Source organism: Gallinula chloropus, assembly GCF_964237585.1.
Source record: "Gallinula chloropus genome assembly, chromosome: 3".
NCBI lineage: Eukaryota > Metazoa > Chordata > Aves > Gruiformes > Rallidae > Gallinula > Gallinula chloropus.
The window spans coordinates 62,819,346-62,846,773 of NC_140087.1; the positions used below are offsets into that span (position 1 = coordinate 62,819,346).

General features: G+C 36.6%; 1 protein-coding gene across 1 annotated transcript in view; it reads right to left on the minus strand.

Moving 5' to 3' along the window:
* The window catches only part of USH2A (usherin), a 385,041-nt gene that overhangs the window by 283,271 nt on the left and 74,342 nt on the right, over positions 1-27,428 (minus strand). Inside the window, exons 13-19 of the mRNA XM_084261650.1 lie at positions 25,434-25,617; positions 20,247-20,410; positions 16,020-16,178; positions 11,487-11,981; positions 9,583-9,855; positions 7,976-8,133; positions 6,554-6,698 (exon numbers count right to left, since the gene is read on the minus strand). Coding sequence (XP_084117776.1) covers positions 6,554-6,698; positions 7,976-8,133; positions 9,583-9,855; positions 11,487-11,981; positions 16,020-16,178; positions 20,247-20,410; positions 25,434-25,617 — 1,578 coding nt within the window. The remainder of the gene's footprint in view (positions 1-6,553; positions 6,699-7,975; positions 8,134-9,582; positions 9,856-11,486; positions 11,982-16,019; positions 16,179-20,246; positions 20,411-25,433; positions 25,618-27,428) is intronic.

Genomic DNA, 27,428 nt, shown 5'->3' on the forward strand with positions numbered 1-27,428 from the left:
CATACAAATTAAAACAGAAATGTTCAGCCAATTTGAGGACAAAAACTTAAAGACAATCTACTTTTTTTTCATCTCAGAGTTTCCCTAGCAGGTAAAATTACATCCCTCATTATTCATCATCCATTTCATTTCTGCTACAAGTTATTGGTCAAGAGGACACTAATACTGCCATTTGTATTTCTGGTATCATCATTTCTCTCTCTCTGCTTTACAGAAGAATAGGTCGTTTCAACAGCAAATGAGTCAAGAAATAATACTTATATCTCATGACAGCATTTTGATTTTTTCAGGAGATTCTTTAGAGCAAATTTTGGACTCTTCCCCAAAAAGAATAAAAACCACCTTAAGTGGACATAGAAAGAAAATTTAATAACATGACTATGTTACAATCATATTTCTTTAAAAATAGATGTAATACATGGTATTTTTTAAAAATCATGAAAAATATATTGCTTCCACCATATGGGACAACCAACGACTCACCAACCGATTTAAGATGCAGCATATTGAGCTGACCATATGTTACAGTGCTGTTGAATGGCTGAGTGATTCATGCCCGTCACATTCTAGTATATCAATTAAAGCTCCTTGAAGTCTGCATGATTTGTGTCTCTGTTATTAAACCCTGCTAATTCATCCCACTTACACATCTGTTATAAATCTCTAGGAGTGCTGCATGATTCATGGCAATCTGTGAGCATGGTACAGCAAATTCTTCTCCTTGTAATTAACAGTAAATTGTTTTACTGCCATGCAATGAATTTTTCAGTTATATTGCAAATGAACTCCTAAATGCACGGTTCTTTCCTAAGAACTGACTTATATTATTAGGCAATTAAAAAGTATTGCTTTGAACCAAAAGCTTTTAATCAAGAAGAATGCAACTTAAACATAGCTTGAAAACCTTGCAGATTTGACGCAGAGGGAAAAGAACAAACCAGGCTATTTTCTGAAGTACAATATGTGGTTGGTAGGGCAGAGAAACAAATACCTTTTGAGTCCCTACTCATTTCCTGAAACTCAAAGAGCAGTTTAACTACGGTTTGAACACTTGGCAAGACAAGTTTGGGCAGATACTATTTATCTCAAAAGTTACTTAAGTCATCTGTCATTACAAAATTTCTCAGATTACTTTACACTTTTCTAATTATAAAACAGTGTCTTTATTCTTGAAATAAATAATTGGATAATTAGCCGAGCTGAATCATCAGAGGATTCCAATGCTGCTCAAGTGTTCTTGTCAAAGGTGAAGCAAATTCATTTCAGCTTTGCCTCTGCAGCTTTCTGAAGAGGCTTTGATTTTTTTCCTGCTACATTCTTGGCAGCAGCCTCAAATTCATGAGTCCATACATCAAGTCAGTAGTTTAACAACAAATGAAATTAAATTCAAAGAAGGGAAACTAATTGAAGGACAGCAACAAAAGTGTTTGGTAATGTGCTTTTTAATATGGCATGCCACATTTGCATGATAATTTTTCCTTTTTAGCATGGAGCAGAAAGTGACTAGCTTAATGAGGGATTATTCAAGACAGGAATGAACAAAATGCATTCATAACTAAGAACAAAGATTGTATTATGAAACGGAAACAGGCAACTGCCGAGAAGTAACTGGATGATTGGTTTATGCATTATGAATAAAAAGGTAGAAAAATATTTATATTAGTATTCACTAATGACTATATATACAAGATTGTTGTAATTAAAATTATAAATTAACATATTAAGAGTGCTTGTTTAATCACTTTGGGTCCTATTCACAATGAAGAGACTTATGTACATGCATGCAAAACAATCCGTGTTTTCAGGCCAGCAGCAAACGGCCCTCGTATTTCTCTGCTGCAAGAAAGGAAAATATACATTACTTATGACCTGTCTAATGGGTACTGGTGATTTTAAAATTGAGGCATAGCTTTTTTGTAGAAAAGTAGTCTACGGCAGGCATAATCAAAGACAGTATTGCCATGACAAATGGGTTGGGATTTTTGAAGAGGGCTTGCACGGAACCTTATTCATGAGTGGAAGAAATGGAAAAATTACTCAGATTATAAGGGTATTCAAAAAGAAAACAACATCAACGAGTGTAAGACAGAAGCCCATCAGCATCATTACCCCAGCAAACCCAGAGGCAACTCCAAAGACACCAATACAACTGATTGAGAAGTCTGCCAAGAAACCAGACGCAGCTGGTGCTGGTAGAATATCTTCTACAAATTAGTTCCTGAAACCTGTAATTGCCACCAAAAGCAAAGGACCAGGAATACAATGTGGTGGGGTAAATAGCAGCAATCACAAAACCATACTTCGGTGTCTCTTAAAAATGCTTTTCAAATGAAGTGTTTTTAAAAATGAAGAAAGGCAAAGGAAAGGCAAAATTAATTAAAAGAAATAAACTCAGTCACAGTAGTTAATAAAACATAGCTGTACAGATCATTTGAGTCACCCGTTAACTATCTGCTTTGAGAGGGGTAGAATAAGCAATTGCAACAGTCCAAGCACTCACTTGACTAATTCTGCCCTGTTGAAGTGGCAGAAATTGCTGAGCTATGTTTTGTAGATGCTGCAAAGCATAATGCAAACAATTTGTTATTTTGTGCAAACGTATTTATAAAACCCCCCAAAACTCACAAATAAATTTTTTAGGGGACCAGGTCTTTCCGTGGTCCCAGCTTGCATAGTTCTACAGATTCCAAGGTACCAGCTCAGAATCTTACACAAGATAAAAACCACAGACAAAAAACTCTTTTGAAAATTAAAAAAAAAAAAAAAATAGCCTAAGACCTGTTAACAACAACAATCTAAAATGCCATTCTCAAAAATAAACAGGAATTTGAACTAAGCAGAACCTGAAGAAAGGATTAAAGTAAAATGTGGCTCTAGGTGTTGACATGAAAAATGTGTAATTCCTGTCCGGTATTGTTTTCAGTTACACACATGCATTTCCACTTGTTGATCTTGGGGCAGCAAACACAAAAGAAAGAGCTCAAGTTGAATTCCAAATTTTCAAAGTATTAAAAATGAAGTTTTTCCTCACCTGTCAGCCAAGGCTTCCAATAGCATACGCAGTGCAAAAAGAGCATTTAAAATGCCAGAGGGATTGTGGAATATGCATCCTCTTAACGTTTAGAAGACTGGTAAAAAAAAAGTATGAACCACTTTTAACTATTCAAGTCTTTAAAAGTCAACTACTTGTGTCTTTGTACCAGGACATACCAAACTGAGGTTCCCTTTCTGTCCGGTCACCTTCTCATTGAGTAACAGAGAGGGATTAATCCTCTTCTGTTACCTTGACATACTTCCTTTGATCTTTCATCCAAGTATGCATGACCATGTAACACTGATCTTCCAACACTTTTAACCATTCTCAGAGCAGTCATGCAACAAGCATACCTGTGCAAGTTTTTTTTATCACACCTATTCTTGTTTCTGATTTCACGTGCATTTGTGACAACTTCCACACAGCTTTTTTTTTAAATAACTCAATTCTTATTATGTTTTGTTTGCTTTCTCACTCTCCTCACGTTCTTCTGGATCAATTACCTTTTTTTATTACCATTTACAAATAACAAGGGTGTATATATTGGTGAGGAGATTTTTGCCAGTCTGATAGGTGCAAGGACATATGGCTGATTTTAGTTTTCTTTCACTCTTCTCCTGCAAGGCTGTTTATGAGACTTCCCTGGTATGGTGCCTATAGTGAACTGGGTTTGAAGGATTGTTATGTTTGCTCCTGGATTATTCTAATGAATTTTAAGTTATGCCTCAAAATACTTTTTATTGAAAGATCAACAGACTTTTTCTGATAGTTCTGCTCTAGTTCTTAGTCTTGAATTCTGCCTCTGACTGCAGGGTTTTTTTGTCTTTTTTGTGTTACACTGCATAAAAAAACCCAAACATGTTGCCAGAGAAAACCAAGAATGGTAGATTTTTTAAAGCTTTTAAATTAACCTAATGAATATGAACAAAGCTTAAAAAATACTTGATATTTATAGAGGCAAATTTTAGAAGTCATTGACAATTACAAAAGCAAGCCACTTGCTAAAATACACCAGTTGGACATGCCAAAATCAGAGTCATCTAGGTATCCATTGTTTTAAATGCTCCACATGATAAATCAGTATATTCCACACGGGGAAGGAGGGAAGGAGTAGAGACGGCTTTGCATTATCCACTTCAGGAGCAGAGAAGAATTAAGACTCAGTATAACCTCCAGCTCAACTAGGAACATAATTCAAAGCTCCTGGGTTATGTTATGATGCAAGGGGACCATCATGCCAGAGCACATTTCAGTTGAGACTTCTCCTAAAAGCTGCCTTTGCCAGGGCATGGAGAGGGACTGGCGTCCAGCCATGGAGGTTGTCTGTGCCAGGGAGACATTCCTTCATGAAACAGAAATCCTCAAGAGTCCTAGAAAGGCAATTTAAATTTCACTTTGCACCATTGGATGACACAAAAAAATATTAATAGACTAACACTTGATCATCTGTTTTCACAACTGATGGGGACTGGTCTTTCCTAACTTTGGTCCAAGTTTGAATTTGCTTTCACGTAAAAGTCATCACATAGGTAGTGTTTCTTTTAAATTCTCTTTGGAAATGGTTTTATAAAAGTTCACCAAACAGAACATACACACTCACCAAAAAAAAAACCAAACCAAAAACTGGATAGATATTATTTAAAAGTTTTCTCCAGAAATTGAAAATGTGAATGGTGGAAGGTAAGATTGCATGCAAATGTTAAGATGTTGTATTAACTCGCTTTAAAACCATAGAAGGAACCGGCTACAGGACTGATTATTTGCTTTCAAGGCTTACAACTGTAAGCAGGAAAAGGCTACACTGCAAACCAGATAATAAATGGGGATGTGTCTGTTAGTTTATTTTGCATTCTCCTGCTTTCTCTAATGTGATAGGTATCTAAGTATTAACACAGTTAGGGAGGAGATGGTCTTAAACAAGCTGTCAAGTGTAACTAAGCTATTGTTTCTTAATCTTTTAATAAATTTATAATTGTAAAGTTGGATTATTTGTAGCAATAAGGTGTGTCGTGTAGTCCACATTTGTTTCCATGGTTATCAGCACAGGCTGGAATGCTGTTCCTCGCATGGTGGTTGCATAGTATGGGGTAAAGTCACTCTGATACAGGTAAAAGATTTGTAGACAGCCTGCTTGAAACTTTAAGAGGTGGCAGTATGAGGTAAAAACATAAATTTTGAAATCAGCAATTCAGCAAGAGAGAAGAATGACAGAACAATCTTTGCCTGCCAAATCACAAGGATGATACGGTGAATCAAGGAACAAATAATCTACCTTCTATTTGAGAACAAATAGAAAGGTAATTAAACACACAGATGAAGAACAGAGGACAAACTAGAGGTAATATCCCAACAGCTTAAATTCCACTACAGTTCATGTATATAAAGCTTCCTGTTTACTGGCTCTGGGCAGTTCTTTATTCCCTGTCTGGAAGCTCCTATATCTCTTCATTGGTTACCCAGAGGAACTTTGGTAGAATTGAGGCAACTCAAATACTGCCCAGGGAGCCTCGGAAAACAGTCTGCACAGCAGAAATTTTCTGGGTTTTTTTTCCTACAGGAGACACCAAATTACATAAGAGATGTAATTTCATAGATCATCATCATGACATTCATACGACAACATCCCCAATTGTTTAACTGAAAATGTTAATACTGTGAAAATAGTTAATGTGTTTTAAATGCCTGTACAAAAGGAAACCACAATGTTAAGTAGTCAGCTCTCTGCAGGTCCCTTCTTGATCCTCTGATGCCTAAGAAGTGACTTCATGCCAGTCTTTTCTTTAAAGTAAATACTGGGTTTCTCCATCTCTGTTCTGTACTGATGTGTATTTTCCTCTAAATTTGTAGAAAGTTATTACCTTTGAAATCCCTGACATATATGGTTGAAATACACTCAAAGACTGAAAACGTATTAAGGTGCACAGACACATATATGCAGTTTCTTACACACAGTTTCCCTAGGAAATACATGTTTACAAAGCAAAAACTGGTAAATCTCAGAGGCTAAATAAACGTTTTCAACCAGTGCATGTATGTTGCTTTTGATTTAGACACACAAATAAGCTATGTACATATGTTAGAGTTCAATAACAAAATCCATGCAACTCTCCCTATGAAGGGTTAAGCAAGGCATTGGCACAGCATGTACCTTTTGCATGCCCTGTCACGTAAACATCACGCACAGTAACAAATGCCAGCAACAAATTCACAGCTTCTTAGCATAATAATTGAACAGGTTCATCTGCATTTATGTAGTGTTACCATTCAAACAAACGGGAACAAAATTAGACATATCTATAACTTGCAACTGAGTTGCAAACCACAGTAGTTTACCTTAAACCTTCACTGAAAACATTTTGGGTTTAATCTGTCAAGATAAACAAATAATAATTAAGCAAGTCACTTTGCATTAATACAACATTTACCCCTGTCACTGTGCATCAAACTACGATCATCTTAATAGTATTCATTAGTAAACTGTGTGTCAGCTTTGCACTTTGGAACAGATTGTTTCCTTACCAGCCACCAAGGTTTGCCCCATGCCTGGCTCACTGGTTACACAACCAATTTGGTTGCAGACAGTAATTGTGAAGTTGTATGTCCTGTAAGGTTTTAATCCTGTCACTATATAGGATAGCTCATGAGCCTCAGCTATATGCAAAACCTGCAAAGCAAACAGATTGGAAGACGACAGTTGGCTAATAATATTTTCATTCCTATTAAACAATGACATGTTCACTAACAAGAAAATTGTCTCTGAATTTGCAGATTCCTTCATTTAGATGTGAAAATGCCTGTGAAGACCAACTGAGAGAGAGGATTATTTTCGAGAATCCAAAGAAGCTCGGATTTAGGTGATAATACTTCCCATCACACTGTTTTATGAGGTAATAAGCCAGTTCCTGAGTGGATAAATGAGGAAACAAAGTTATTGCCTCATAAAACTGTGTGGTGGTGCAGTTATCACCACAAACAGTGCAGCTACAATGACGAAGATGACACTATTAAGTGGTGAAATCTGACCACCACTGAATGAGCAACATGATTAGCAGGCATTAAGAGGATGGGGAATAACTAATACCTAGAGACACTTGAGTATGCTTTACTTTAACATTACTTTAAGCTATGAGAGAGTGGGACAGAATAAACTGTTGTATATTAGATAACTTCTTTATCAGTTGCTTATTTGGACAAAAAATCTTGCAAACCTGTGACCAGAAGCAATTTACATTTAGATACTGTTACAACAGCCCCAGGAGCAGCACTATCCCCACTTCATAGACAAATAAACTGAGGCCCATCTGTGGTACCACTCAAACACAAAATCAGCTCTGCAATGAGAAATATACTGTCAGAGCACAGATCCAATCCCATGTTCTGATTACCTACCATGGTTCTTTGCTCATTCCTCAGCTTTTAGCTTACTATTACTGCCATGGTATTTTTCTGCTAAACCCAGTCACTCAGAAGTTATAACTATTTTAAAATCACACATTTAGACTTCATAAAGTTTTTTTTTGCTATCTTAGGTTTCCCCACTTCACAGATTTGTCCATTATCCAAGAAGCCAGATACCCTCTTAATGAAAAATACAAATTCCTACAAAACAACATGGCTTGAAGCATATCAGCAAATATAGCACTAACACAGAATCAGAAAAAGCAAAGATCACGGCAATTTAAATGTTGTTGCTCCATCTCATCACTCCTAATTTTGAATCTCAGCCCCTACTGAAATCAAGTCTGCTCAGGAATACAACTTAAAACCTGAAAGTAGTGTTTAACATTACAGAGCACTCAAACAGATAGGCGAAAAAATCAGATCAGAGCACATGCAGGAAATAAGAGAAAAAAATTCATCACATCCTCCTTGATGCTGTGATGACTTCATTAATTTTATTATTACCAGTTAGGAAAAACTTCATGTAGCTAACAATAATACCTGGGAAAATGGTGGCAAGAACCTCTCTTCTGTCACCAAACTGATGCTGTATCCCATTACATCTCCTCTTGCTAAATTATCTTCAGGTTTTTCCCATGACACATTGAGGGAATTCGGTGAGAGAGGGAATACTGATGGAGATGGCATGAACACTGGGGCTAAAATGAAATTAATGCAGTAGTACATAAAATAACTGAGCAACGCATGTAATGCAAGCCTTCTCACTGTAAGCAGTGCAAAATACTGTTTCAGTCAGTCTTTTTATTTTCCAGTCTAACAGGAATTTTTAGATTATTTTGATACCACATTAAAATTACCTCACCCATCATGTTAACGTTTTCTACTCCGGCAGAATAAAACTCTGCCTATGCCTCCAAGGAAATACTAATCAACACTAATTCCTAACCCCTGTAGCAGGAAGGAAAGTACAAACAAATGACAAAGTCTCGAAGAAAAACTTCGTGCAACCTGGGAAAAAACCGATAAAAGCAAAAAGTGTTCAATACTTCAGCATCTTAAAAGCAATTTTGTTTGCTAGGCCAGTTTGAAATTAACATGTCTCTCACTTCTTACAAAACAGTTCCCCTGTCTTCCCTAGTAAATCTGTAAAAGGATTGTTTGCACTGCAGTTAAATCCCCACCTGATTACTCTGTAATAATAGGATACCAACCCATAGCACTTCTGCTACGTACAAACAACCACACTAATGGACCTCTTCTCAAATACAATTTAACACTTTTATAACATATAGTATTTAAGAACAGATAAGTACAAAGACTCATTTTGAAAGGGGAATTAGTTTAGCCTGCTGTTTTGCAGGAGCAAATAACTGGAGACATGATTTTCAAGCTAACAGCAAACAAAAGCATCAGTGATGTAACAAGAGATGCTTAATTGCAAAATAAAGTCTCTATCAGCCTAAACCCCTTAGATTTCTAATCAAAGCATTGAAATAAATAGCTGCTATTTCAAATAACATATCCTGTGGCAAGCCCTTTTGATAACTGAACAGAAGGATCCATAATAAGAGGCATTGTGAACTGGTTAACTTCTGAAAAAAATGGTCCTTGTTATGACACTTGGCCTCCATAATAGCACATGAAAAGCTTCAAGCACTATATTCCTGAAAAGGTAACCCTCTGTCATTCTTTAAGAAACCTGATTTCTAAACGATCAAAGCCTCAGTTCAGGAAAACTCATTTGAACCTCCTTTATGAAAATATCTACCTTCTTGGACAGCAATCCTGATTCACACCAGGAATACATTTTTACAAAACCAGTCTTTTTTTCATGTTTTCTCCCCTTAAATATAAATAACTGGAAAAATAGACGAGACTTCAAACACTGCTTGGTAGATTTTGCAATCTTGTAGTTTTGAAATTTTGGGTTAACTAAAAAGGATTATTTTTTATAACAATATGATTTATGGGGAAAAAATGTTTTTGCTTAACATACTAAGATCTGCAACAATCTGACCTATCTTTAGTAAGTTAAAAATGGGAATTTGTTCCTATTTGAATCATTATACACATTAAAATAAAAATAATTAATTCTAATTTAATTTTTTCATTTAATTTGTACCAAACAAGTTCAAACCCATACTCACCAGCCTCTCCTGTTTGTCCTGATACCCAGTCTGAAGATACGCTACCTGCCATGTTTACTGCTAGCACATAAAATTCATATTCTGTGAATGGCTCCAGATCGGTAACTATAGTACTGGTCAGAGGTGGAGCCAGGGCATTTTCATTAGGAGACTCCATAACTGGTAGGGGACTGAGCCATCCACTGCTTTGGAAAATACGAATTTCAGGAGGAAGAATGTTCTCAGCTGGTTTTGCTTTCTTTCTCATGTAAAGTTCATACCTTATAATTATGCCTAGAGAGTAAAAAAAGAAAAAAAAAAAAAAGACCAAACCAGAAAAATTTGTGCATTTAAACAAATTCTGGAGCTCTACTAAAATACCAATGCCAGTATATTCAATCAATCAGCATCATAGAAAACATAGTGTAAGAAGTTTTCCTCATTTCTGCTATTTTCATCCAAATGCTTGCTTTGCAATGTCTTGCATTTCACTGTTTGGTTTTGCTTGCATGCAATTACGGGGTTTGAAAATAACTGACTGGATTGCAGTATGAGTTCTACTACCCTCACTGGAAGGTGATATTCTACAGTTCTGATCAAATGCTACTAGAAATTACTTTAGGTCTCTGATTTTCAAAAAGACATATTTTCATTTTTTTTATTTTTTTTATCTTTATACAATAAGTAGGGAAATTATGAATGACAGCTTAATGCTAACCTTTTAGAACACACTACTGGATAGGAGATGTGTGCATCAGTTTTCCATCAATGCAAACTGATTACGTATTCAGGATGGTCTTGCCACTTTGAGGAAAAAAACCACTTCAGTACAGTGATATGAAGTGACACATGATCTAGGTTGGATCATGGAAGCAGTTTAACTGTAGGAATAGATGGTAAAACAGCTGGCTGGATATTTCCCAAATGGAAAAGCCAGGAGATAGTTAAGTAACATATAATGTAGATATTTGGAGCTGCATTCATCTATGGAACTGAAGAGGTTGCTTGGGAGAAAGAGCTTCTCCCTCTGTCTTTGGAAAGACCAGGAAATCTGACCAGACATCAAAAGAAATATGAGATTATTGCTTAAATCTGCCTGGGCCAACAATTTCATGCATGTAATGGCTATGGAATAAACTATGAGAGTACATGCTACAGGACAAATGCTAAAACCAAATATCATTTACCTGCATTGTAGGAAATGCCCCTCTAAATACAGGCTTTCTTGCGTGGGCATTCTTCCTGTCTAATCTGGCAATAGCTGGCACGTGAGATGCTCCCACAGAAAGCTGAGCTCCCCATACACAGATGCCCATTTTGAGAACAGATCAAAACGCTAGTTTTCGCATGCACAAATAGTTGTGCATGTAAGTGCAAGTTCACAAAACTCTTTGCACATGAATTAAAAGATAAAGTATTGACCAATAAAATCTGTGGCACCACAGAAGTATCTTACAACAGCTGCGTTCTCAGTTTCAAAACGCTAAAATATTATTACGCAAGTTAGAACAGCAAATCTTGGCAATCCTCTAATCCCTAATAAAGTTACACTGGTAATAGAATTATTTACTACACATGACGGATGGCTTTAAAAACAGACTTTTTTCCATAACTGTTATCTGCTTATTTGTTCTTTGTCAGGCAATATCACCACATCTGTCTGAACTAGGCGGTCTGGCAAATTAAGAAAAAATTAATTTTCCTTTAATTGTTTAATTTTAAATGTGTTTTTTGCTGCAACAGATGCCACAAAGGGCTAGATCCTGGACAAGGGATTCACACATTCAGTTGCAATTCTGGACTCCAAAAGAATAAAACACAGGCTCTGTACTTCATTCTATTTGTCACATGGATGAGGAAGTTCTAACCAGTTCTAACTTTTTCTTTGCAAAATTTTGACTTAAAAAGTAAAAACCACATCCTACCATTTGGTTTCTCAGGTGGTGCCCATTCCACAGCCAGATCCGTAGAGCTGATGGTTTCTATCATAGGTGGGTGTATCCCTTCTGGAGGAGCTTGTGCAGTAATTACTGTTACTGGCTGGCTCTTTAAGCAGCCTCCACTAGTACAGGCTTGGACAGAAAAAACATACTTTGTAAATGGAACAAGATTCCAAATAGTTGCTGAGGTTTTTAAGCCTTCATACTGACCACAAGGCTGAAGATCAACCAATCTAATGCATGTTAAAATGTACTTCTCTATGGGCCCAGAGTCGTTGGAGAGACTTGTCCAATAGAGTAAAACAGAGCGGTGACTAACAGGAAAAACAGGATTTAAATGCAAGCTTCCTGTAGGCATCCCAGATTTTGTTCTGTACGTCATGGAAGCACTTCTTGTAAAGCCATGAACGTTGATGGCTTGAATGTAATAGGAATAGAAGGTATATGGAGATAACATGGTATCGGTGAAGGTCTGAACACCTAAAACAGGTGAGAATAAAATTGCATCAGCCCAAGACATTAAAAATTATCTTAAATTGCATACATAATGTCTTTCCATCCTCCCTAATCCAAGACATAAGATATTTATATCAGTTTGCGTGCTCTTCTTGATATCATGATGTAACTTTGCAACTTTTTTATTTTATTTTTTAAACGGGGAAAAAATAACCCCACCCTGCTTCCCTTTTTTATCTTCCACTGTACACTGGCATCACTAAAGGAATTTTTTTCCACTGAATTCTTTTTAGTTCCTGCTTTAATCATGAACAAGATTAATACATTTATTTTCTTAATCCTCCTTTGTTTGGAAATATTTATTTCAAATATAAATCAACATCTATATTAGTGAAACTGATTTAGATAAAAAAAAAAAAAAAAACGAACCCTAAACCATTCTGTAAGCTTTCACACCTTTGTTTTTTGTTTATTTCATAGTGTAAGACCACTTCCTCACTTCTAAAATAGTGCTTGATAGTTCATTTGTAAAACATTTGATCTTGGATGAAAAGTGAAACAGAAGTGCAAATAATTATTGAAAAAACGTATATTTACCTTCTTCATCCTCTACTTTCCATTACCCTAGATAGCTTTTTAGCAGCCAAGACCATGAACAGTTCCTGGATAGATCCCAGAAGCAGTTACACATCTTTGTCATCACAGCATAATATGAATTTGCACGCAACCACACAGCGTTTTGCCTTAAGAAATGATGAACATTGAGTAACATTACATGCCAGAGCATGCATACTCTTAATCTTTTTCAAAGCAAATGGAGAGGACAAAGCTAAGTCCTCTTTGGATGTCTGCACTTCCAGGCCAGCCTGGAACGTAAAGACGACAACCACAAAATTATTAGCATGCCTAGATATCCATCCCTTGATATTGCAGTACAAAAGCAGCAGTGTCAGACCAGCAATTGATTACAGCACTTCAACTATCTATAGCAATCACAAACTGGAATCCGGGAATAAGGAGACTGGGTAATCTCATCCTCATGCCTTTCAGACCCTTTCAGGCAAGGCTGGAGAACAGCTCTGCCAGTGGCAGCAATGGTTAATGGAACATCCTTGTGCATTATTAGTAAGCAGGAAAGTGATGCAGCAGATTGCAGTCTTGACAGCGAGATTGAGACACTTCTTCAGCTTTCAGGTTAGCATGCCATTCACAACTGCAGCTGCAAGTACCTGAGTGTACTGTGGCGTTGTTGAGTCCTTTCTAAGCTTCATGAACACACCTACCCCGGCTGCAGTGCTTCTGGGCACAAGAGTGGGTACCAGAGCTAAATCAAAAAGTGTTAGACAAGACAAGGCTGGCAAGAATTGTCAGAGCAGAAGTATGACCACCAGTTACTGTGAAGGGCACCGGCAAGTAGGAGCTTTCCATGTGTCCAGTTTCCAACTTTGTCATCAGGGGGGAAAAAAAATGGTACAGAGTCAGCACACTAGAAAATTAGAAGTGTTGCACTTTATGGCACCCCCATCCTATGGGCCTTCAATTCAAGAGCCACATAAAGAAAAGTAGCACACCAGAAAAAAAGAAAATAATAAAATCCCGAGGAAGACTGCTAAGAGCAGCATCAAGTGCCACAAATTCTCATGAGATGACAAAGCAGGAGTATCCCATGAACTAAACTGTAAGACCTCTCACCCTCAGAACCCAAGCCTGCTCTAGATCCATATACTAAATGGGAACCTGACCTGGAACCATCAAGTGAGCTAGAACATGCTCCAGAACCAACACACCAACTCCTGAACCAAACTAGGAGTCCTGAACCAAGATCTGCTCCAGAATCAGAAAGCTGTCTGAAAAAGCCAATCTCAAGTCAATGAACAGGCTGGAAATATTATCTAGAGTATACATGAGAGCTAGATCATTATCTGATCCCACCCAGCTAACAGAATATGATCTAGGCCTGCCAGCCAATCTAGAACCCGCTGAGGAACCCACAAGCTATCTAAAACCCAATTCAGAGCAAATACATTATCTAGAACATAATCTAGAGCTGCCTCCCTACAGAACTGCCCACTCTGGAATTCACACCTGCTCTAGAAACAACTGCACCAACACCACTCCAGCTCTACAATCAACTAACCCCCAAAACAGACCCAGGTCTAATGTTGACAGCAAGCACATTACTTTCTTGCTGATATCATCTGCAATAGGACTATAAGCTAGATAAATCTGGATAAGGCCAAGGTAGAAGGTTCTACATTCCTCAGGTGAACAATTCCATCACGGATTTAGCTACGTTTATAAATAAATAGAACCACATGTGATTTGAAGTGAAAATCATAAGTAACTTGGGGTTTTTTTGACATTTTTGAGCAAGTATTTGATGCAATCCTCAAGACAAGGTTTGGAATCTCCTGAGCCTCTGGTTTCCCAGAGCAGTTAGGAAAACATGGTTTTAATTCGGGATTCTGCAATACTATTAGTTAGACCACCAGGCTGATTGATAAGATTATTCTTTCTTTTCCTTGGGAAGTACAATGTTTCTATAAAATTCTCATTTAGTCATAAAACAATGTTCATCCAGTTAAACTCTTGGGGCATTTCACAAGCATTATAAATTCCACACTATACTGAGAAAAAAGTAGCACTATCAAAAGTTCTGACACCATTAACAACGTATTCATGATCTTCCAAGACCAGGAGATGATTTCACATCAGTAATTAGGGGAATTTCCAGGAAATCTCAGAAATCAATTTTGAAACCAAATCTATGCTTTTATGAAATACTGTCTTGTTAAATAGAAACATGTTAGTTCCTCATTATACAGCTAAACACACACAAAAGTTTTCACCCTCTACAAAGTATGCAGATAGTTATGACACACCATCCTCAATGTGCTCAGTTTTAAGTACATTACAAATCTATGACAATAAATTATATCTTTTATTTTGAAATTAATTCACATTTTTAGTAAAATTAGGCTCTTATACCAAAATAAGGAATTAGAATATTTTCTATTAGCGCTCTCAACTTTTCTGTAATGTTTCTTTCTGTCCTCTCAGTGACTTAATCCCATGTTTACATGGGGTCGCATACCTTTCCTCATGGTATGTACTATGAGTGTCCAACTTCACAGCATAAACCACAGAATTATCAACCGTAACACAGCAGCCTGCATCACAACTCAAAAATATGAGGTGCCTTCCAAAGGATCTGTCTATCCACTGAATAGTACTCTTTTTTTACTCCTCCAGGGTGAATGCCAATAGTTAGGCTAAATTTCTGCAAAATATTAATGCTGCATTCATTGGTATGAAAATGCAACAAACTGATGAAGCTACTAGAAGAGAAATCAAAGTTTATTGGCAATAAACAACATCGGTCTTAATAATAACCACATTCATGTGCCATATGTACATAAAACCAGTATCCAGATCCATCTCCTTTTCTTTGATAAGTGGATCAATAGTAGCACAAAATGGCCTTTCCAGCTAGGACAGAGTGTCAAATCCTTGAGGATTGCCTTCTGAGGATGCCTTTGCGAACCTCAACATGAGAGAAGTGGTGCTGCTAAAGGCAAATCAGGAGCTACACTGATAGCTCAACACGAGGTGCTAAAAGTTAGAGACCACAAAAAGCTTTCCTAATCTGTTAACAGTTTAAAACCAGGAAGATGAAAAAAGCAGGTTTAAACATATTATAGTCTCTTCCATTCACCTTCATTCTTTCCCTGGGACTTTGCCTCTAACATTTTGGAGCCTGTGTATACTTGCAAGGAATTCTTTTGGTGAATCAATTCAAGTTTTTCAGATTAAAAAATAAAACAATAATTGGGTGACCTGTTTTATTGGATTTTAGACTGGAGTATTCATTTCTTTCAAACCCAGTTAGTAACACAGAACAGTAATTCACTGAAGGAAAACAGAATAATGTAGTTAAAAGCACAGAGAATGATAATGACCGAAACAAGAAATAATTACGAAAAATTGCATGTATAATATATAGATAGGTACACACACACGTGCGTGCAAGATTTTTGCTGTTATCTTTCTATAAATACTTACTATAAGGGTAGTAGTCTTCAGCTGTATAAATTTCAACCTCGTCCCTATACAGCTGGTAAGTAAGCTTGTTAGAATTTGGAGAGTCAGGGGAACTCCAGGAAAGGCTGATAACGGAGGAATTGATAACTTCTCCTGTAGGAGGAGGTTGCTGGAATGGAGCTAACACACACAAAAACGAAAGATGTAAAAATTAAGGTAATCAATAATCACACTCATTTAAATAGAAATGCAATGAAACCGCTAAGTTTTCTTCGAAGAAAAACCACAGTTTTCCAAACACTTTAGGGGAACATGTTTATCTGGTCACATTATTGAAGTCTATAGCTCAATTATAACTTATTTTTTCCAGTGAATTCATTCCATTTTAGCATAGGTCAGGCATAATTTCCCCTAACAGAATAGAAATGGAAGGTCCAACTAACTACAAATTTCACTGAAGTGTCAGAATAAGCCTAATTAATTAAATGACGAAAAACATAAAGGGGCAAATTTTGAAGGTTATTTAGACAATTCACCTCCATTTGTGTCCAATGAAATGTAAATCAATGAGGGTGAGGTGTCTAACATTTTAACTTGAGATTCCTATTCACCAAAATAATACTCTATTACCTCCACTAACTTTGGAAAACATGCTACTTAATTGCACTAGTATCAATAAAGAGAAAAACTAACCTGAAATTCACAAGCCAAAAGCCTCATATTTTCAGAAAGGGCAGTCAAAGTATCTCCTATGTCACTTTTGTAATCCAACTGTATGATCATGGTCCTTGCTCAAATAATGGCTATTACTCAGAGATTAAATTTCATATGGATATACACATATACACACGTGCACATGACCATATGGTTTTATAGTTGGACTTGATGGTCTTAAAAGTCTTTGCCAACCTAAACGATTCTGCATTTATGCTAAGTCAGAGCATAAGTCCATATATCCAGCCAGACTGCTATATGTAATACTACATGTTAGGAGGTTTATATATATACATACACACACACAATATGTTATATATAGAGATATATATACCCACTATGTTATAATAAGGAATGCACTAGACTCTGTCTTTGAGTGTAATTGCTATAGCTTGAATTAAGGGGGGACTGTACCCTTCCCTACCCTTCTACCAAGGGAGGAAAAGCCAGGGGAGTGTAGATCTAGAGAAAAGCTTTTTGCTTCCAAGAATAAGAATAGCCATGCATAGTACAGAAATAGGCATATGGAGTAAGCCAAAAGTAGCTGGATCCAGAACCACATGATAAGTTTTTCTCACTTAAATTATAGGAAAATGTCAACATTGGAAATGTGGTTTTTCATTTATATTTTTCTCTGTCTCATTATAAACTTCACTACATGGATATTACAACATACATGATTCACAGAAAATTAATTATCAAAATCTGTTTAGCCAAACTAACAGGAGACAAACAGCAAAGCATAAAGCTGCAGGCAAAAAAAATGACATGAGGACCTCAAACCATCAAAACGATAGACGTAGAAACTTATGCCAACATCAGTGGGTAACATTACCTCTGGGGTTTGACTAGATAGCTAAAATGTCAGTTGAAACTCTTTATTTAGAGTAAGAAAATGAAAAACCTGTCTCCTATTGCAATCTCCCAGTCAAGAAACAGCAGAAAATATTTCTAGAGTTCATTGGACTAAACAGAATACCGTCATCATAGAATCACAGAATGTCCTGAGTTAGAAGGGGCACATAAAGATCATCAGGTCCAACTCCTGGTTCCACACAGCCAGGTCAGAGCATGGGACTGAGTGCATCGTCCAGATGTTTCTTGAACTCAGCCAAGCTCAGTGCTGTGACCACTTCCCTGGGGAGCCTGTTCCAGTGCCTGACCTAAACCTCCCTTGTTGCAGCTTCATACCATTCCCTCGGGTTCTATCACTGGTCACTAAACAGAGGAGATCAGAGCCTGCCCCTTTGCTCCCTCTGTCAGGAAGCCATAGACTGCAATGAGGTCTCCCTTCAGTCTACTTTTCTTCGGGCTGAAGAAACCAAGGGACTTAAGCCTCTCCACATAATACTCCCATTCAAAAGCATAGGTTGTTTTGCTGCCAATCTAGAGCATTTGGGCACATCTCAGTTAAGAAGTGAACATACAACAAAGTGCCTACAGATGTAAAGTTTAAGAATGAAAGGAAATAAGTGCTCCTAAATCCCTTTGGCATTTTTGAAAGTTTCTGTCCATGTAATAAATAGATGCTTACAAGAACTGAAAAATCATACAAATTTACCAAATTTACTGTTGTTCTCTGTCCTCAATTTAGATGTGTAAAGTACTGTACTGCATTTCAGACATTTTTATGAAGCATCTAAGATTCTGTTGGGCAAAAAATCTGAAAATCTGTCTTAAGCAATGTTAGTTGGACAGTAACAGCAACTTGGGTTTGCGTCCCTTGGCAAAGACTTACAACCAGTAACGGTATGTGTCCACAAAATCCTGTGTTGCACTGAAAATAGCTACAGATACCAAGCCAGGCAAAACTCCACTTATGTGCAACAAGTGCAAATATTTTGGAATAACCAAAAGACTGCAATTGCTATATCAGTTATGTCCAGAAGAGGACTCCGCTTGTCATTTCAAATACTGCCTGATGTAATTTTTTTCTAACTAAAATCTATTATATTATTTATCCATGTCATATTATTATTAATCAATTTTATAGTTGAATTGCCATTGACCTTTATCTAATGTATATCCCAACCTAAATAAGTAGGTTGGTTTATGTTTGTAAAGCACTTTGAAGATGAAAAGCATCATAAAAGTGCCATGTATTATTATTATTATACATTCAGCTGAAGCAAGCTACATCTTTTAAAGAAACAACAAGCCAATCAACTATCTGCACAAAGAATAGATACTACACCTTCTAGAGAAGAGTGTGGGGAAAACCAAAACAAAACTGTATCTAAAAGACTTCCAAACTGAGAAAAAAAATCATCTTTGGAAACAAGATTATTTCTGTTCTAATGAATTCAGAGCACTGTGCTTTCTGCAGTGCCTATTATTTGAAATTTAAACTGATTTACAATCAAATACAAACTGAAATAAAGGTGAGAGTTTCTTCTAAAGAAACTCTGTGCACGTACATCCCTGCCTGCAACTCTATAGTGTGCACATATCACAATGACAAAGGTCATATAAATACCTATGAAGAATACATGAATATTTTGTGGAAGGAGGATCCAGAAACATACTGTAGCGATTGCTTGGAATGTCTAACCCCGTTGTTGCATTGCACATGGCTGAGCTATTCTCACGGTAGGACCACAGTGGCCATTATTAATCAGGCCTTCTGCCCGAAATAATCAATTAGCATCTGCAAGGTACGTCATTCAGTGGTTACATGACTTCCAAGACCAAGTTGTTAACTGTGTATGGCAGTAAGATAGATTGCAAAAATATAACACAACTTTTTCCACAATTACCTGAGGTCCAACCCAAGCAGTTTGGTATTACATGGTATGATATCCTAAGTCCATTTCTGAACACTGGGGTGAAGGCAACTTAAAAATTTAATTTCATTATTACATATGAAATTTTTCCTCTCCTTCTTTAAAATCCCTTCCAGTTTAGAGACTGTACACCAGTGTCTATTTATGACACAAAGGCAATCTCTTCATATTCAGAGTCATTGCAAAGGCAAAAGTGCAGATATTCCACTGCAATGTTTTCATTACAATTCATGATTTGACCGTCAACATAGTATTAGCCTCACCTCACACACATCCAGTTACAATACTATGTTACACCGTATTGCATATTTTCCCAAACTGACTTAAAACAAGACCCTGGATAAGACAAGCACTGAAGCAGGTCTTCAACAGACTTTCTGTTCTTCAGGCCTCCTGAAGACAGGTATCCTGCCCCCTGCCCACGGCGGGAAAGGCGGCTAAGCTAACTTTGCATTGACCACTAAGAAGAACATGGTGGGAAGTACAAGGGAACTATGGCTTGCTATTTCTCCCTTGGGTTAGACTGCAAGCATAAGCCATACGTATGACACCAAGCATTCTGTACATCCCTCCAGATAACACTTCTAAGTTACTCACAGTGAAAATCACCCAAACTTCAGGGACCAGAATATGGGGGGAGAAAAAAGTTAAACCCAGTTTTAGTACTGCTGACCTAATTTAATACTCACTAAATCAGTAAAAAAACCCATTAATTTGAAAGACATGCTTTTAAGACCTAACATCCACTTACTTTTACTGCAGCCAAATAGGTTGTGGACATCCAAATTACTAGCATCCGGAACACAGTTGTCACATTTCAAGCCAGTTACAAATTGTTTACAAACACACTGTCCAGTAACAAGATGACAAGTCCCACTAATGGCTCCTGCAGGATGACAATTACAGTGCTGACATCTATAAACAAAAACAAATCAAGGAAGTGATCAAAACACATTAACACTCCAGTTAAGCACAGTAGGATTTTGTTTAAAAGACTCTTGGGTAACATAATTTTAAAAAATCATCAACAGTTCAGTATCCTGATTTTTAAAAGTGTTACAAAAAAGGTGCCCAATATAAAAATAAATATTAACAGCTCAGTCACAGAATACTATTCTAATTTAGATTAAAACTGCTTTGAATTAAAGAGTTTAAAGTCCATACCCAAACGGGACAATAATCATGCACCCACATGCAAGGCTCACTCACACAACTTTTCTTACACAGCTGTAAAGCAATACATGTGTAACCAGATTCTTACATTTCCATAAAAAACTATGCAACCTTCCAACTTGAAAAACTCTTTTGTTTAAAAAGAAATCAATTAATATTTTCTTGTCCACAAAGCAATTTTTGAAGTTGAAAAAAATTAACATGCTGTGAATAAAGGAGAAAGCAGACAAAAATGGTGACGGGAAAAAAAAACCCTAAAAACAGTGAAAGCAAATAAAATAGCAAAACCACTAGTATTATAACAGAAAACACATTTTCCTTGCTGTCTGAAGGACAAAATTACTAAAAGGAATAATTAATTAAATGTGTGAACTAAATTATTTTTAATTAAAAAGAACAAAAAATTTAAAAGCATTGGTATCACACAAATGCCACATTTCAATTCTGTAAATCTCTCTGGCATCAGTAGAGTACTTTCGGGATTAATTTATGCTTTGGCGTTTGCATGTGAAACCTTTCACGACCAACTTGTTTTTGATTTGATATACTGTTTCCCCACTGACATTCATTTATAGCAGGGATACCAATGTCAGATTTTGCAAACATTCAAAGACTTGAACATCTCAGAAGTTGAGCAAAGCAATTTTTTCCTTGCTGCAAATACCATTACACTACCCATCACAAACTAGAGCGCTGCTATTAGTCATAACAGGCAGTCAACAACGGGCAAATAAAACCTGGTACTTTAAATTTTAATTTCACTATATTTTAATTGCTGCAGACTAAAAGAGTTTTGAAAAGCCCTGTACAGGGCACAGAGTGTGACTGCAAAGAGCAACTAAAACATACTGGGAAATTGACACTCAACTCCCTTTGCCCCAAACTGGCAAAATCCCATTCTCAGACATAAGCAACATCAACCTACAGGGATTCTTAAATTACTCCAGGTACCAGGCCCCCAAGATGATGAAGCAGCAAAAAGTCCTTGGCAATGTCCAAGGGAGAGACAGTCATGACATATCCCCTTTGCTCTGCTAACCTTAAGGCTACACAAGAGTTGTTGATTCATATTTGGCTGATATTCCCTTGGCCAGTTTCACCAGATGCAAGAAAATAGGGGGTAATGCCTTTACACAAGTTAATTCACCACTTTTCTAGTCATCACCATTACCTTGTTCTATCTCTTTCTATCTATATGAAGACAGAAATAAAAGTGAGTTCCATTATATTTTAGGTATGGGCTTCTTCAGGCAAGGGAGAGGAAAACTGTTTTCGCATTACAACACTCAAATTCAGGTCAATAATCAGCAAAATTGACATTAAATGTGACGGATTTTTAAACAGGTTTAAGAAAACTCTTCACATACATTTTTTGTCCATCACAGAGCTCTCTGTATTAGAGTTTCTTTACTCCACAGCAGCTCATGCTGTGTGATCTCCTGGGTAATCATTCAACACCCTTAAAAAGGCTGATAAAAGCTAAAGCTGCAAAATAAGCTGCAAATTTGTTTTATGGACTAATATCCTTTTGGGAATAAATAAAATACATTCTCTCTTGGAAACCACTATACTGTAGTTTGCTCTCTTTTATAGTCAAGAGAAAAGGGCAATTTTTTCAAACTGTATTAAGTCTTTTCATCTGTAGACAGTGCATCCAAATCCCCCTTTCAAATAGAGGTTTTGTTTAGACTATTTAAGTGTCATGACTGAAAAAATGGTTTCATTAGAGAAAAAAACAAAGACAGAATTATTTGCTCAGAAAGAGAGTACTTTATTATGTCATAATTTCATTACATGATGATATTTAGTATATATTCAGTTGGGGGGAGGGGGTGTTAACAAAAGTGTCTCAATAGATAAACAGTAAAAAGACAAGCTTCCCTTACTATTCCTGCATATTACTGCACCTCTTATGAATAAAGGCCCCCTGAGTATTCCAGTTTTCATTATCATTCACATGAGAGACAATCAAATTCACATACAAGTAGAAGCAGAGTAATAGTTTGCAGAGCCTGGCAGGGTGGGGCTGCTTCTTTCTACCTGAAATACTTGCATTTTCTTCTAGGAAAAGTGCAGACTCCCTACCTCCACCTCTACTGAAGAAGGGTCCTGATCCAGCAAACAACAGCATTCCCCTCATCTGACTCTGTTCCACAGGATTACACCTTGTGTTTGTGTATTCACATGCACTGTTTTCTTAAACCACAGAACACTAGAACTGGCTTTCTTGCTATGCACAGTTCATGCTTTTCAGTCAGGATTAAGGATTCAGTCAATTAAGGTGGGTTGTGGGTTTTTTTAAGGGTAACTAATTCTTTGAAACTTTTAATCACATAAGAAATATTTTCAGCATTCTTGTTAAATGCTACTTCTTCAGGATACTCTGAGACAAATATATTTGAGTTTTATTAAAACAGAATTATATATAATCAAGGAAAACAGACTTTTAAAACACGGAAAGAGGAATGTCAGGCCAAGATGAATTGCAATATTGATTTTGTGAGGATAAATGGTTTTTGTAATATTAATATAGAGAAACCTTTATTACATTGACTCTCTAGGTGCAGTTAGAGCCTCTCCAGCAATCTGTTTAAAATCTTCATTTTTCATCCTTATGGGAAAACCTCACTTGCTAAATGGATTTCATAAACAGTAATCTGTCAAGATATATATATATAGATAAACAATTTGTGATGTTCATTGACCAGTTCATTATAGTAAACAATACAGAGGTAAAGCATTTCAAATGCGTACCAGTGCCCACAACCATTACAGATCTGTTCAGACCACAGCAAACATCCAGTATTCTCTAGTTCTTTAATTGCTGAGGGGATTTTCCTGCTTCATAAACTGAAATGCATTTTTAAAGTGTGGAGTTGCTGTTTTATCTCAAAAATATCACAAAAAAAACCAGCTTACCTACACTTCCCTCGGAGTGGGAGAATTTTAAAGCCTCACAGTCTCTGTGTGTCACAACCTTTGCTGCTTTTCTGCTATTGTACCAAGATAGATACGTCTTTGCTGCTACAGATAGCTCATATCCTTTTCATTCTGTAACCACAGAGTCCATAAAAGACTCTTGGAGCAAGGATGGTTTAACTGACTTCACAACTTTACAAAGAAATAAAAAGCACATTACTCTTTTTAAGAAGAAATTAACAGTTAAAGAAATGGATTAAAATAGATTAACAAATAAAGACCTGGATTATCATTTTCAGTGGATAAATGTTTCCATCTGAGGCACAGAGGTCCATTGCCCAAGTAGCTCCTAACCAAAAGGAAGCCAAGCATATGCAACACAAGTTAATCATGTTAATGTAATACCAGAGCAGTCTTCAATACTGTCATGAGGATTAAGTAGTATTAAGGCATTAAAGCTAACTCTGAATCAAATTCCAGAACTGTAAAAACTTTCCATCTTTGCAACAAGATCTGGGACTAGGTAATTCTAGATATTTAAAACATTTTGTATTTCAGAAGAGAGCTTAAAATGAAGCTAATATCTAGTTCAGGAAAGCTATTGCTTAACACAATCTCAAACCTCTCTCTCATCTGCTAAAACAGAAAAACTAAAGAAACTAAAAAGAAAAAATCATTAATAATAAGGAAATATATTTAAAAAGGAACTTCAGTATCACACAGATTTTATTCCTTACTATTAAAAATGACAGGAAGTGAAAATAGGAAGTCCTTATTCCTATAGATTACTTTATGGCCATTAGCACATGCCTCTGTGACCCACAACAATAAAAAATAATTTTAAAAATCTCCTAATGAGTGACAGTAACATAAAAGTTAAAGTGAAAAATCTGCAGAATAATGGCAAATATATGCAAGGCAACACTGATAAGTCACTGCCTAACAGCATGTCTGTCCCACACTAGCTGGGGGAGAGGAGCACGGGGAGGGGATTGTTATAAATTTTGCTTCTGCCAGTGGTTTGTCTTTTTTTTTTAATGCAAAAACACTAAATATAACAAAACAATTTAACACCATCATTCTGCATGAAAATATGATAGTATTAGAGCTGTGCAATCTTTCTGGATAATATTTAAAAGGAAATTGAGATTGGGGGATTAAGAGAGAAAGATGATCCTGGAAAAGAAAGATAGAGCAATAGTTGGAATAACAATGCACTGCCTATAGATATATTTTCCCCCTACATTCCAGGGAATATATCCGTATAATTTCAACGTACCTAGAGGCCCCAGGCTACATTAGATAAACAATTTACCCTGTGGCACATAACTAAGTGCTGAAAAAGAATACACTGCTTTAGAAAAACAGATTTTTAAGAGGAAAGGTGTTGTACTTCTACTGCTCCTGCTAAAAGAGATTTGGAAGGACAGGGATATCTAAATTTTTCCTTTTTCTTCCCCATTAAAATGTCTTCCCGAGATCTTAACAAGCATTCACGGGTTATAAGAATGGCACATCAGCTGCACCTTAATACTCAATGATTAGCACCTCAGAAACCAAGTTGTCTTATTGAAGATGCAGCGAAAACATAAAGAAACATCTAGAACATTAGATAGCATTAGCTTTATACAGCTGTTTCTACTTAAGTCTGTGGAAAAACTTCCATTTCCTTCGGCTCATGGGAGCACAGAGGGCTGGGTGACATACCACATGTAAATCAGAGCTCACACATGAATTCAAAGGACTAATGTAACTAGAGTGCATTTTTCATTGCACTGAAACCTTTTAATTATGAGAAAAATGTAACAACGAGGTTTTAAGTGACCTGTAAAAAAGAAACACTCACCTCCCTGTGACAGAGTCAAATCCAAAATAAAGTTCTTTGCAACGTTCACATGTCTGTCCTGTTACAGAGGCATCTTGGCAAGTACATTGGCCAGTCAGTCTGTCACAGACCTGATTCACTGAACCAGCTATGTGGCACAGGCATGGCAGGCAGCCAGTGACACTGGATGAAGAAAAATAAAAACCTGGAAAAGAAAGGAATTTTGAAAATAGACAATATGTGAAAAGTGAAAACAGTAAGATTATTATGAACTTGTATATAATCAAGGATGAAACAGAACTAAAGCTTAGGAAACACACACATCAACTCAAATCAAGCGCTCTAGTTCTCCTGCAGAGCTGAGCTGCTAAATCTTCTCATTGGCACTTTGTAAAGTTATTATTCATTCTCTGGTTGCCAACTGACTTTTATATTCTCTCTCTTCAGACTTTCTTTTAGGCAGAACAAATGCAAAATAGGGTGAGCACATTAATGTGTCTGTAGGCAAAGTAAAGACCCAAGGAACATGAGGGGTACTAAGGAGCACACCACATGCAATAGGAACATAAAAAAATAACATAGAAGAACAGACATTTGGCCATTCTTGTCTGGGATCTCCTCTCTGACAGTGGGCAGTTGCAAAACAAAAGAAATGCATGTATTTTCTTAAGAAAGCTTCTCAGTGTTTCTCAACCAGGAGTTGGCTTCATCTCTGAAACATGAAGCTGTTTCTTAGGCAAATCTGTATTTGATGACCATGCTAAGGTCTGTGTAAAATTTATATTTCATCCTCCTCAACATATAGCTTGAATCATAGACAAATATTTTTACAAAAATAATTAGATGAAGAAAAGTTATTTATTTGCTATTAAAAGAACTTGATTCAAATCCCATGCTTCCATTGGCCTCACAAGCAGTCTTCATCTATGCAAGTCTCTAACCCATTACAGATAAAAACAAATAGAGTTTACACACCTCTAACCTGGTCATTGAAGAACATGTCTATTATCCACAAGCTTGCATGAAATTCCAAAGAGCTTTTAAGCATTTTTTTTTTTTAATAATGCTGTACAACTTGCACAATCTGTTTTCTATCTATGAACTTCTTGCATTCTTACTAATTTCTTTTCTATAATTGAAATAATGGAACGTAAGTACATCACTTTCCAAAATTATTTTCTATATTTACCTGATTATTAACAGACAGTTCACTGGGCTTTTCACATAAATTGTTCTGCTTTTTTTTTTCTTTGAGAGGTACAGTTGATTAAAAGCGCACAAACATGATGACGGTGACAGCATTAACTGGAACTTGTCAGCTGCAAGTCCCTATCTTTGAAGATCAATCTTAAGATCAGGACATTGATAGGAGTCTCTATCTCTGTCAGCTGGTTACTATTAATTATTATTGCACAACTTCAATAGAAAAAATTGAACTGCTACTCAGATAATGCAGCTTTTGCACAGACTTCTCAGACAACTTTTCCTCTCTCCAGTTCTATCAGTTTCTTCTTAGTCATATTCTCAGTTACCCAATCTCTTTTGCTGTCCGACATCTTTTTGATGTCCTGCTTATAATAAAGAGCCCCAAATTGTACTGTAACATGTCATATCACCCAAGGCCATATTATTTATTTTGTCTTACAAGAAATAGCTTTATATATATACCCCTAGGGTGGTATTCTCTCTCTTTGCAGCAGAGTTGCGCTGTGAGCTCATATCCAAATAGCAGAGGAAGTAAACAAATTGAAAACATTAGAATTTTACTGCTCAAATCTTTGTTCAAGTTTAGCCTCTGGTCCTCGGTGGGATAAATCTCAATTGGACAGTGAAGTGATATCAGTCTCCAGTTAACATACATTCGCATCATAAAAAACCATGCTGTTGGCACTTTATTCCAGAGAGGCCCCGAACTGAGCCACCACAGAGACTGAATAGCTTGAAGTTATTAGTGAGGCAGCATGTATTATCTCATACTGCAGTTGTCTGCGCAGTACAGTGCCCATCCTGTGCATA